This window comes from Sarcophilus harrisii, chromosome 4 (assembly GCF_902635505.1).
Source record: "Sarcophilus harrisii chromosome 4, mSarHar1.11, whole genome shotgun sequence".
Classification (NCBI taxonomy): domain Eukaryota; kingdom Metazoa; phylum Chordata; class Mammalia; order Dasyuromorphia; family Dasyuridae; genus Sarcophilus; species Sarcophilus harrisii.
Genome location: NC_045429.1, coordinates 167,202,993 through 167,217,302, shown reverse-complemented (window position 1 = coordinate 167,217,302; position 14,310 = coordinate 167,202,993). Strand labels below are relative to the sequence as shown.

Here is a 14,310-nt window from a genome sequence, read left to right as displayed (position 1 = left end):
TAAAAAGAAATTGGTCAGATTTCTTTTGTAATCACAATGTGTACTATGTCAAGTAGTACCAAGCATCTTAAATTTAGTTCCCAGCTATTCCACAAAAGTATCTCAGGTTATAAAAAGTATCTATCAACTAATCAGGCAAAAATATTTCTATACTAGGAAGAAAGAATAAATAATAAGAAAGTTCTTTACACTCATATGTAACTGATATAAGATTCCTCATCTTTGATTAAGGAAGTTGAATATTCATATTTATTTCATGAGCACAATAGGCCTCTGCTAACACAGGTAAAATCTTTCAAGTCTTGAAAAGTCATGCTAATAAATAAAAGGGAAAAAAAATTCCTTGGATTCACTCAATGGTGATTAAGCTTCCTTTGGTTTTCTATGATTGAATTATGTTTCAAAAAGTTTTAATATTTATAAACTATTAAGCAAAGACTGAGGCAGGGAATAGAAGGGAGAATAAAGAAATGAAAATTGTGCCTTTTCTATCTTCAATATTCCTGTTTTTTTCTGTTCCTTAAATACTAGAAAAAAATTTTTCTAGTAGAAAAAAATTTTTCTAGTATTTAAGGAACAGAATTAGAAACGTTATAAATGTTTCTTTTATTACTACTTTCTATATATTTTTGCAATTTTCCTTTTTTGAACTGAGGAAGAAAAGAAGGGTCACAAAGAGAAACCACAGGCTATTGAATGCCTAGATAGGCACAACCAAAAGAAGAAAATAAATTAATATACTCATTATTTAAAAACAGTAAAGATAGCCATTTCACTATTAAAATGATGATGGTGATCAGATATATAGGATATGCTTTTTAAAAAAACAGTATGGTATTAAGCTTTGAAGGGGAAATATTACATTTTGCTTGTACTACATTATCTTTTGAGCAGCAAAAATGTTTACTTCTAAACCAAAACTAATAACAACTCAAGTGACATGTTCATTTCAAACTCCACCACTTGTCCCTTCAATCAATGACTTCTTGTCAGCTGAAGGCAATTGTTATTTCCTAATTGAAGGAGATGTAGGATTCATTTTCAAATGAAACTTCTAAGATAAAATAAATATTGATTTACAAGTTTTATTTTTTTCTTCTATCCTTGCCAAAGAACCTACCATATTAACATCTTTTTTTTAAAAAAAGCAACCACAACATGTATACTTATTTTGTATTTAATTTATACTTTAACATATTTAACATGCATTGGTCATCCTGCCATCTAGGGGAGGGGGTGGGGAGAAGGAGGGGAAAAATTGGAACAAAAGGTTTGACAATTGTCAATGCTGTAATTACCCATGCATATAACTTGTACATAAAAGGCTATTTTTAAAAAAGGCAACCACAAATAATCTGTAGCTTATTTTGCCAAAATTATTTTGTATTATCATGTTTCTGCCTATTATATGATATGTCCCCTGAGAATATGCACACACAACTTAGAGACTGAAACTGTTTCAATTTTGTCTTTGTAATTCCAACAAATAGTGCAATGTCAGATAGTACATAGGCATTTCATAAACTTTTAGTAAATTAGGTATTTCTGTAATAGTCAACCCATCTGACCTTCAATGTATCTCTATTGGTCTCAGGCAGAAGAATGACAAGGAGATTCAAAGCTTGGAGTTGGTGCTTCTTGGAAGGGAGATCTGTCAAAAAAGAAGAAAGATGCCTGAGCTCTGGAATTTTCTTTTTTATTGTTGTTGAAAAGAAAAATTAATGATTATTTTAGGTCAAACATCAATCGAGATATAGAGCCCAGAACAAGTGAGCAGCAATGCTTGTTTGGAGATTATGTCTGTGAGTGGATGAGTAAATGCAGCTGCTTCTGCAGAGCTTCCCTTCATGTTGGATGCTCACTTCCAACTGTTAGCATATGACTTAAATGCCTTCTGTTTCTAAACACACAGCAGTGCTTTTTCAGACATCTAGGTTGTGTGAGAGTAACACTTGTCATTGAAGAAAAGGTCAGACCCTTTCTTCATCTGTCACATGACAAAGAGTCTCTCAAACTTCACATTTTGGTAATTAAATTTTTATAATTAAAATTGTGAAAGATTTTTGCAGACCAGGACAGGCCAAAACTTACCTGTTTGTTTTAATGCCAAATCATCAAAGAACCTCTTAATCCCATTAAGTTCAACTGAATAGGTTCATATCAAGGCTAATAGCCATGGTGCAGTAAGGGAGGATAGGAAAGCAGCATAGGGTAAATACTGATCGTTTTCTGAATTTATCCCCAAACCCTTTCAGAGATATGTATTCAGATGCCTGGGATTGCTGAGCTACAAAAGCAAGCACATTGTTTCCCAGAAAGTGCAATATTAGATGAAACATTAAGGCTAATAGGTACCCACAAACAGTGAGTTAATAGTATAAGTAATGTGCCAATAGCAAGGTGACTAATGTCTGAGCTTAGGTTTTCTTTCTTTCTTTCTTTTTTTTTTTTTTTTTTTTTTTTTTTTTGCTGAGGCAATTGGGGTTAAGTGACTTGCCCAGAGTCACACAGCCAGAAAGTGTTAGGTGTCTGGGGTCAGATTTGAACTCAAGTCCTCCTGACTTCAGGGCTGGTGCTCTACCCACTGCACCACCTAGCTGCCCTGAGTTTAGATTTTCAGCAACCATAAGGGATATATGGAAATTCAGTAGGCCATAGTTATGATGCAATTTTATAATATGAAGATGCAGAATAGTGATAGTACAATAAAGAGGCTATTGTGAAATAAATACAGGTCTGCCCTAATTATAGCTATCAAAGTATTAAAGGTGTGTGTGTGTGCATATATTCTGGAAATATACATCTATCTCTCTACACACATATGACATGAATAGGTGTGTGTATATATGTGCATATATTCATATATTAAGCCTAAACTACTTAAAGAAAAATGCACAAATTTAAAGAGTATTCTTGTAGAGAGGCATCATAGCAGTAGATGAAAAGCTTGTCTCAGAGTAAGCATGAACTGGATTTTTTTTTTTTTCACAAACTGGCTACATAATCCTGGGCAAATCATTTAACTTCTCAGTGTTCTAGGCAACTCTATAAGACTCTAAGTTGCAAAGAATTTACAGACATATTAGGAAAGGAAGCTTCTTAGTGAGATCATAGGTCTAATCATTTTATCCCCTATCTTATTCCTGTATTCAAGTATTCTTGGGGGTTATGCCAATTTCCTAATACCATCAGTTTAGCCTACTTCTAACTGGTATTTCTAAGTCTTCTCTTCTTTCACAATACTTTCTAACCCCAGTTATTTTATGCTTCATGTTGCTTCAAAGCTTCTCTTTCCAGGTGATATCCCTGCTCTCAGAACAATCTTTAGGTAGTTCCTTAGTTCCTTTGGAATGAACTTCAAACTCTAGTTTCTCATTCAAAGTTTTCCATAAGCTCACAGCAACCATTTTACCAGCTTTCTTTTTCTTTTCTTTCCTTTCTTTTCTTTTTTCTTCCTTTCTTTCTTTTTTTCCTTCCTTCCTTCCTTCCTTCCTTCCTTCCTTCCTTCCTTCCTTCCTTCCTTCCTTCCTTTCTTATTTAATTATTTATTCTTTCTCTACATACCCTATAATCTGGATAAATTGGACTTCCCATCCTTCCTTGTAACTCTTCCTCCCAATATACCTTAGCATGTTCCATTTCTTGTATCTGGAATGTTCCCTTCCCCATCATGCCTTCCTGTTTAACATCTGCTCAATCTTTAAGGGCCAACTTAAAATGCTACCACTTTCAAGAAGTTTTCCTGGCTCTTCCCATTCAGTACCAATCTTCCCCCTGTTTCTACAAACTTCAGTAGTATTCAGCCAGAGTAATAGCTACAATTCTTGTATCTACTTTGAATTACTTTGAAGTATAGCTTTTATCAATGCAGCATGAGGTTTACTAGACTAAAGAACTACATCTAATTCAGTCTGCCTCCAAACGCTGGCACAGTACTACACACCCCCATACAACTCCACTGATCACATAATAAACATTTATTGAATTGAATGAGAAAGAAATTTCCATGACAGCACCACATGCTTATGGATCTGAGAGAAAGGCTTTCTTATCTCAGTACTGACCTGAGAGGTCAGTTACTCCCTTATTCCTCAATTCTTTCTGATTACAGTAGAGATAGAAGCAACATGTGGGCAATCCCATTATTGGCTCAATGTTGCCAGGAGAGAGACACTTAAGAACTACTATGAGCATTAACTCAAAAGTTCCCTGAATCCAGTAAACACAAAAACATGAGGACTTCAAGTAGAATGATCCACATCCAAGAGTGAACAAACAAAATGCCTAAATCTGTGCCTGGGCAGGCTGATTTCAAAAGTGTATCAGTCATGACAATCTGGCAGACTTTCTCACAAAGCTTACTGATTTTATAACTGCCTAACCCACAGCGTAGATACTTTTCCAATAAATGTTTCTTAGACTCCTTGGCAGGAAAGTGAAGTCGAATATAGGCATCTTATGTAGTTCATTCAATCATAAAGAAATGTGAAATTGCTGGGGATTCTTTGGTGTACAAATGTGCTATGTTTTTTTTTTAAATAGCACAGTATAAATCTGAATAGGAAGAAGGTATATGTAACTTTGATCTCTATTTATTTTGGACCCAATAACCCAATATTTGCATTGAATTCATTGAGATCTATTTGTTTGACTTCTAACAAACTCATATTTCAATTGGATTTGGGGAACATAAATAGATCATAGAGGTGTTTCATGTGCTTTATTTCAAATCGTATTTATTTGGGTACAAAAGAGAAATAATTCTTTTTTTGCAGCAAAATTAACACCTGTGCTTTCAGGAATGTTGTGGATCTCAATAGATCAGTTTTTGTTGTTCAGTTGTTTTTCAGTTCTGTATAACTCTTTGTGATCCCATATGGAATTTTCTTGGCAAAAGATAATGGAGAAGTTTGCCATTGCTTTCTCCATTCTATTTTACAGATGAGGAAACTGAGAAAAACAGGGTGAAGTTACTTGCTCAGGATCACACAGCTAGTAAGTATCTGAAGTCATATTTGACGCAGGAATATGAGTTTTTCTGACTCCAGTCCTACCACTCTGTCACTGTGCCATCTAGTTTCCCTAGATCTCTAACCAAACATATCTTCCTAATCATTCAGCATACAATCAACAACATAGATGGCCCTTCTCCTAAGAACATAAGATTTCCATTCACAAAATCTGTGTCATCAGGAAGAACACTACTTACTCTGTACAGCCTGAAAAGCTTTGAGATATTCTAGACTGAGCAATGGTTGAGGAAGTTCTCTAATGAAAAGTTTCAAAAGACTGGCTGCATCGTGCTGCTTGACACTTTCCCAGTTAAAAGTCCCTTCATAAAACTTTGCTTCCAGTTCTTGGCAAAGGTTCTGAAAGACACAAGAACAAAAGTGAACACCAAAACCAAGTTTTGTCCTGCTAACAGCTTTGCATATTTCATATATCACAGGAATTTCTTTTTACAGAAAGCTAAAAACACTACAAGTTTCACTGGCTACCATATCAACATAGTAACAGTCAGATCCATAAACCAAGATCAGATCACACTATTTTAATTTTAAGAATTAAATTTTAAGACTCAGTTCAAATCCCACATTCTTCTCTGAGAGTATCTCTCATTTACACTGCATGTATCTTGTTGGTACATAATGGTTTGTTTTGTTTTGTTTTTAAATCATTGTCTCCTCCATTAGAGGGTGATCTCTTTGAGAGCAGAAACCCTAAGTTTCTTTTTCCTTCTACATCTAACACTCAGTATAGTGCTTGGCAGTAAGCCAAGTAAGCTTGTTAATAAGTTTGTTGACTGACTATACTTCCAACATAGCAAAAATAGGGTTTTTACTAGGATCTTCAAAAATGACAAGTAGCCAAGATAACAAGGGAAAAAAAGGAAAGTCTTAAACTTTAGGGTCATTTTGTAAGCTCCTATAAATGTGCATTAAAAAAAAATATTCACTTTTCAACAGTGAGACAATTCAGACCACTTCTAATGGTCTTGTGATGAAGAAAGCCATGTGCACCTAAAGAGAGGACTATGGGTGAATCACAACATAGTATTTTCACTCTTGTTTTATTGTTATTTTTTTGCATTTTGTTTTCTTTTTTCCTTTTTGATCTGATTTGTCTTGTGTAGCATATAATTGTGGAAATATGAATGGAAGAATTACACTTGTTTAACATATATTGGATTACTTTCCATCTAGGGGAGTGGGTGGGGGAAAGAGAGGGGAAATATTTGGAACACAAGGTTTTGCAATAGTGAATGTTGAATATTATCTGTGCATGTTTTGAAAATAAAAAGCTTTAATAATTAAAAAAATAAAATTTCATTTCAAGAAAAAATATTCACCGAAAAATACATAAAGGAGAATCAGTAGAGAATAGTATAATATGAATTGGTCTTAAAGTCAGGAAGACCAGGGAATCTATTGCCTGAGACACTCATCACTATGCAAACCCAGGAAAGTCATTTGTTTCTTTCAGTGTTCTGGATAATACTACAATTATAAATAGCAGAGCCTTTACAGATATTTAGTGTTTCATCTGACCAAGGAGTTCCCTAACCTGATAAAATCATAAAATGCAGGATAGTTTTTAAATAATAAAAATATAGTCTTTGTTGTCCCACAGTTCTCTTTTAATGTCCTCACCCAGTTTCCCTAATTGTCCTATTCAGTTACTCTGCCTCAGATTATGACCATTCCCACTTAATGTTAGGATAAAGGTCTCGTATCTTAGACCTTAGGCTATAATCATTCCCTCTTAATGTTTGATGGGATAAGGGTCTTTATCCATTTTAGACATCATTAGAATATCAGGAGCCTCTCCAGTACCTCCCATTATGTCATCCTAGATGCCTCCCCCCATTAGGTCATCCCTATCCAGGTACCTCCCCCATTATGTCATTGTTCTTGTTACCCTATAAAAGAATCTTGTATTTGATTCTAGATTCTTGTCTCATTCAGCCCTGGGACCAAACATGGATCCATTTGGTCCCAATAAATCTCTCCCATTTAATAAATTATTAAATTAATTAATAATTAAAATTAATAAATTATTAAATACTCTCTAATGCTCAGTTTCTTTGGCATTACATCTTTAAGACAATTTCATTTTGAAACCATAAAGAAAGTATACATGTAACTAGATTTCATAGTCAAGTTTTATGCCTAAAAGTAAAGGAGTTAGGTGAATGTTCAATAGAGATAAATAGAAAACTAAATAACATGACAAATGAGATTTTATATAGTACATACATTTAACTGGTTTAAATGTCTTAGGTGATAGATGACAAAAGAGTTGAACCTTAAATTCTAGTTATTTAATTCCAAATAGACTGAGAAGTAATTAGTTAATTATCTCAAAGCCATTGATGAATTTAACGGCGCACTATTTTGATACTTTGGTTTAGAACTATTAATAATACTACTAATACTCATTTCAACAGCTACCATTTGCTTAGAATACCAAGCTTCTAAAGGGAATATGTAGAACAGCCAGCAGTTGATAAAATGGTGGGGTTGAAGTTAGGAGGATCCGAGTTCAAATCTGGCGTCTGATACAAGCTGTGTGACTCTGAGTATGTTATTTAACCTTGTTTGCTTCAGTTTCCTCATCTGACAAATTATCCGGAGAGGAAATAGAAACCCCTCCAGTATCTTTGCCAAGATAGCCTCAAATGGGGTCATGAAGAGTATGACATGACTGAAAAACAACTGAACAACAAAATGCAGGAATTATATATTTGTTATAAGGGTTTTATTTTTTTTCCCAAATAACAATCTTTTATATACTTAAAAGTAGTTATATCTCTTCCATCTGTTCTTCTCTAGTTTAAACAGCATCAGTTCCTTCAGTGAATTCACATATGGAATGACAGTGAGAATATTTACCATCCTGATTATGTCTTAAGGATATTGTCACTGCTCTTCTTAAATGTATTCAAAACTGAACACAATTCTTCAGAAGTGTTCTGTCCAGAACTATCATTTCCTCCCCTATTCTGGACACCTTCAACCCAGGACTTTATTAGCTTTTATGACTTTATCAGATATCCCACATCTTTTTTTTTTCAGAAAAACTGCTATCTAGACATTTTGTACTAAAAATAGACTTTTTGAACCTAGTTATTCCTAATTAATTCAACTCTTATTAAAGTCAGTTCAAAGATCCAGGCTATTTACAGAGTCTGCCAACCAACATCATCTACAAATGTCTTAAGCATGTCACCCATTCTTTTACAAGTCATTGATTTAAAAAAAAAAAAAAAAGGTTAAATAGTATAGAGCTAAATATCTTAGGGTGATACATGAGAGATCTTTCATATATCTGTGGTGATGCACAGGAAAGAACCTTGTAGTGATTATTGACAACTGCTCTTTGAGTGCAACTCTTCAACCACTTGAAAAATCTACATAACTTCACTAACATCTAGTCCAGGGTTCTTTCATGCTGTGCACAAGAACGGTAAGAGAGACATCATCAAATACTTCACAAAAATCTAGGTCAACAATTTCTACAGGATTTCCTTTATCTACCAGCTTAGTAACTTCATCAAAATGGACCTGCAGCTAGTTATAGTACAGAATTTTTTTTGATGCTAATTTAATATATCTCAAAAAGAAAGCCTCAGTCAAAAAAAATGAGAGCAAAACAAGAAACAAGTGAAGCTAGCAAACCATTTCAGTTAGGAGTTGAAGGGGGGAAAAAATCAACTAAGCACTTAGCATCCTATCTTCATATATTTACAAAAGACCAGCTGCTGCATAATTTGGTTTGTGACAAGAGGCTGGGTAGATGGGTTGAGCCAGCTGAATCCATTTAATTGGCCTTTCTGGAAATTACACTTGGTTTAGATTGTCCTTTTGACAGATTTCCTCTCCCAGGAATCACACCTTAGATGTAGCGTTCTGCATTGAAGCAAATGCTCCCTTATCACTCTGCTGTTAGTTGGCAATCACTCTTTATCAGCGTGGGCACTGATGCATTGTGAATAGCGAAGGAAGGCACTGTACTGCTGTATGAAGAGATAACATACGCGCACATTACCTGTTTCTGAGGGAGTGTTTCTATTAAGCAAATGCATTTCTCAACAAGACTTGAACTGATCTCAGAATCACTCTTAAGTGTGTCACTTGCCAGATGTAGGAACTGCATTAGTGCTTAACAAGTATGGGACAATGACAATTTGTTTAATATATAGAGCTCCCAAATCATTTTCAGGAGTTGTATAAGCTTCAGAAGAGAACGGCTGGGAATAGTGAATAAGTCCATTAAGTTACTGTGTGATTAGTTCAAAGCAAGCCTTAAAAAAAAAAAAAAAGTACCACAGTAGAGATCACAATGTAACTTGGCAAATGCCAAACTGGCAGAAGCTAATGTTCTAAAATGAGGAAATAAATCAAAATAAATCAATGAAATGCATCTGCAGCTAGGAATTTACACAAAACCTTTCTAAAATGCATCTGGACTCTGGCTCTAGGCCTAGAAGCATCCTAACTCAAGATTTAAAGCCTGAAATCTTCACTGTTGTAGCAAAATGACCTGATCTCTATTATCCTTACCTATTGTATTCAATCTTTCCGCCACCTCCATCCCATTCCACTAGTGGCCCCCAAAAGCTAGAACAGACATCCACCTCACTTCCATTTTACAGAATCCTTCTCTTCCTTCAGGATTCAATACAAACATATATTTTCATGAAGCCTTTCCTAACTAATTTACATTTAACCGTCTTCTATTTATTGTATGACTCAGGAAGAGTCATCTTCCTGAGTTTAAATCCAGACTCAGACACTAACTCTATGGCTCTGGGAAAGTCACCTAAATCTGTTTGCCTCAATTTCCTTATCTGAAAGTGAGAGGACCTGAGTTCACATCTGACTTCAAACACTTAACACTTCCTAGCTATTTGACCCTGGGCAAATCACTTAATCCCCATTGCCTCATGAAGGAAAAAAAAAAAGATTAAAAAGAAAACTATTAATATTTGTAAAATGAGCTGGAGAAGAAAATGGCAAACTACACCAGTATCTTTGCTAAAAAAAAAAAAAAAAATCCCAAATGGGGTCATGAAGAGTCCTAATTAAAAAATAACTGAACAATTTATTTTATATGTGTACATGTGTATTATATGCATGAAATACTGTCCTCCTGACAACATGTAAGCTATTTGAAAAAACTGATTTCAGTTTTTGTATCTGTACCTCCAGTGCCTAGTTCATAATTGGTACTTAACTAATATTTGTTACTTAATTCCTTGATTAATCAAATTCAACTTGTTAATCACTGTCACTGATGCAGTTCCTGAAGAATCATCAAAATAAACAATAATCCATGAATTCAAGATCTAATAACAGACCTTGAAGAAAAAGCACACTCTTTTCTGTTCCAGTTTTCTGTGGTTTTCCTAGGACTTGCTATAAGTAGAAGAATACAATTATCATAGCAATGAAAATAGCCAGCTTAATTTGTAAACCACCAATTTGATTTAGGACTACCAAATTATAACCCTCCTTCAAAAAAGAGCTCTTCAATCTAGTGGCATTATGATATCGATATTGCCCATTGAGAAACCTGAGTTTGAATCCCAGCTCTTGACACTTACTAGTTATGCAATCCTAGACAATTCACTTCATTTATGTAAACTCCCTTTTTCCTCTTCTTATAAATAGGGATAACATTTATATTCCCTGTTTCCCAAGATTGTTATGAGAAGGAAGAGATAATTAATGCAAGATCCAGATAAGGAAACTGAGGCAGAGATATTAAGTTCACATAAGTTATCACTAGTTCATTCAAATTCTAGTGCCTAAACCAGATTCTTTCTGTTTACCACAATTCCTTTCTTGGGTTAGTTTTTCAGACTTCTGTTTTTAACTAGTGTATAAAAGTACCCATTCTGAACGTATCAGAAGAGGACTTTGTGGCAGTATGGATCTGGGAGGGAAGACAAACTTCTTCTACCTCACAATTTTGCTTAGAGCCAACCTGATTAAAATTGTAGTGGCAGAAAATGTGAAATCAGAACCAGAAAACACAGGACTACTAGTAATTAGAGGTTGAGACAATGTACATTTTGTCAGGAAAACAACCATGAGACTTATGATTTATTGCCAATGGCAAGGTTACTGCTCTGTCAGTGATGGAAAGGAATCTTGCTCAATTTAAATCCAACTAATATGACTCAACACAAGCCCAACATTCTACAGAACAGTGGGCATCTACAATTAACTAACTCCTAAGTATTCTGTTCCCAGAAAAAAAGAATTGTTGTTTCTATTTCATTTTTGTGAAATAGCTGCTGATTTGTTAACTTTTACATATTACTTTGATTTAAAATAATTTTTAGACAGAATCTGGAGCTAAAGAAACTTAAAACAAATACTTAATTTTAATTTTTGTGTTAAGATTTTTAGTGTCACATAGGAATCAAAGAATAAAATTGTTAAAATATGACTCAAAATGCAATTAAGGATTAAATCTATTCATAAGTATATTCAATCATTTAGTACCTTTATCCTTATTGCAGCTCCGGGTATCCGTAAAAGCCCTTCAGTTTCTAATCCTCCCTCTTCTATTCGAGAAATCAACTGTAAAGGAAAAAAAAAGTAGAAATTAATATTTAAAAATGTAACTGTCAAGAATATCATATCTATTTTACATATAAATGACTGAAATTGATTACACCATATTCAGGTATGCATTCTATGATTAGCTCCCATTGCATTACTGCCTTCTAATAAACAAATCCAAGAACTTGAAAACATAATTAATTTCATGTTGCACTCAAGAAAAAAGATGGCTCTCTTCATACTGTCTTAGTTACAAAAAATGAGAAAAACTATGTGATTTCACACAACAGCTGTGTTATTGCAAACAAGTAGAGAATGAGGATGCTCATTTTAAAAGCTCCAAAAATAATTGTTTCTCCTTCTTTTTCAGGAGCCTGGACTCTGTGATCTAATCAATCTTCAGCATTCTGATATTTGCACATTTGCATCTCATTTTCACTTTGTTCAAAGTCATGTTTAAAAACCAGTTTTCAAAAACCTTTCTGTTGGCAAATGTTGATTAAAAGACACACCTCTAAGTATCTAATTTGCTTCATTCATTCAGGCCACAAACATATATATGAAATAGTGACTGGAGAGCACATAATAAGGCAAAAAGAGAACATGTGAAATTTTACAAGACAAGATGTAAGAGTATATATATATATATATATATATATATATATATATATATATATATAAAATAGTTGAGGGTAAGGAACAAATACAGACAATGCCCAATATCTGATTAGTGCTTCTGAAAACAGCTAAACAGTCCCACATAACTAAGATTTGAGGAGCAAAATAATTATAAATTGTGAGAGAAGGGGAGATAAGGGGACATTCCATGGAGTATGGCTTTAAAGGATAAGAATTCAATTCAATTTCTTGGGACTTATTCTAGTATTATACCTAAAGAGAATGTGCACACACACACATATATATATATGAACACAAACACACATACACACACACTCAATCAAAAAGTATGTCAAGAACTGACTAGTTTCAGAGGTGGGCATACAATGAAAAAAGTGAAACAGTCATGGAGCTTACATTCCCCTAGGCAAGGTACCAATATATATGAGAGGAGAAAGAGAGCAAGGGGGTAGGGGGAAGAAGAAAAGAAGAGGAAGAGAAAGGGAGAGGAAAAAAGAGAAAAGGGAGAGGAGAGGGAAAGAGAGAGAGAGAGCACAAGAAATATGTGTATGTGTATATATATGTAAGTGCATAATATGTACAAAATGAATAGAGAGTTTTTTTAGAGGGAGGGCACACTAGCAGCTGAGGGGGGAAGTAGGAAAGTTTTTTATGAAAAAACCATCTGGAGTCCTTGAAATATTAGTGGTCAGCTGTCTTCTATTTTCTGTTGCTTGGCAGCCAGTGTGTACTTGTTCAGATATGGCCTCAATAAGAACAGTCAGCCAGCCAACCACACAAGGAAATGGGGCTTACCTTACCCAGCCTGGGCAAAGCTATTCCCAACAGAGCAGTCAGTTCTATGGCCAACAGAGCTACAGTGGTTATGGTCAATCAGCTGATATCTCAGGCTACAATCAGAGTAGTATGACTCTTTTTATAGACAAATTCACAATCAGTTCCGCAAGGATATGGTTGAACCAATGGCTGTGACAGCAGCCAGGATTCCCAACCTTCTTGTGGTAAACATTTAGCCTAATCTGGCTACAGCCAGCAGCCAATCCCAAGTAGCACTTCAGCTATGGACAGCCAAAGAGTAGGGGCTAAAGGGACTGTGGTAGCTTCAATAAATTTGGTGGGTCCTAGGACCAAAGATCACACAGTGACTCTGAATAGGATAATTGTAATAGTAATAACCTCCTTATCTAGAGCACGAATGAGAATATTACCACTGAGTCTGTGGCAGATTACTTCAAACTGGCAGTAGGACCAATAAGAAGACAAGGCAGGCCATGGTCAACTTGTATATAGACAGAGAGATAGCAAAGCTGAAAGGAGATATGATAGTATCATTGCATCATCCTCCCTTTTCCAAGACAGCTATTGATTGGTTTAATGGCAAGGAATTTCCTGGAAACTTCATTAAAGTCTTTTTTGCAATTCAAAGAACAGATTTCAACAGATGACAAGGCAATGGCCATGGTAGCCATGGGCCTAGAGGCCCCACAGGTCATGGAGGCTTTGGAGATAAGGTACTGAGGATTCCCCAGTTGAAGGGGGGTTGGGAGAGAGGGTATAGAATGGGGAAGGTGGAAAGCAGCACTGAGCTAGAAATTAGAAGTGTTCTAACCCCACATTTAAGAAGATGAATTTATCTAAATAAAACAATGAATAAAATATGAGCTTGGAAAAGAGATTCCAACACTAGTTTTCTCTTCTTTTTGCAAAGAAAAGGATTGTGTTCACTGGCCTAGTATCCATGCCTATAGCCTTGCTATGTTCTTTTTAAATTATGAAATAGCTGCTGTTCCTCCCAGAACTCAATATCTTATCATAAAAAGTGGCAATAACACAAGGTAGATGAGAAAAGTAAAGTGCAAACAATAGTTGAAGTTCACAACATTTCTAGATGAGCAAAGATATAGAGCCAGCCAGTGATAAGAGCTCACAAAGGACAAAATGTACTTTCTTAAGAATCACATTAAGATTTTGTACAACCAGACTTCATCAAGCTCTAATAGAATTGAGGCTCAAAATTCAAAGTAAAAGCTAGAATTAAATGATCTATAGACTGATTTGTTTTAATACACAGAATAATAGGTTTGAATATTGTTGGTAT

At 34.8% G+C, this 14,310-nt stretch overlaps 1 protein-coding gene across 1 annotated transcript in view; it reads right to left on the bottom strand.

Annotated features, from left to right (window-relative positions):
- Positions 1 to 14,310, bottom strand: part of ARHGAP18 (Rho GTPase activating protein 18) — a 165,433-nt gene that overhangs the window by 29,078 nt on the left and 122,045 nt on the right. Inside the window, exons 8-10 of the mRNA XM_003769434.4 lie at positions 11,514 to 11,591; positions 5,210 to 5,369; positions 1,569 to 1,651 (exon numbers count right to left, since the gene is read on the bottom strand). Of these exons, the coding sequence (XP_003769482.1) occupies positions 1,569 to 1,651; positions 5,210 to 5,369; positions 11,514 to 11,591 (321 nt within the window). The remainder of the gene's footprint in view (positions 1 to 1,568; positions 1,652 to 5,209; positions 5,370 to 11,513; positions 11,592 to 14,310) is intronic.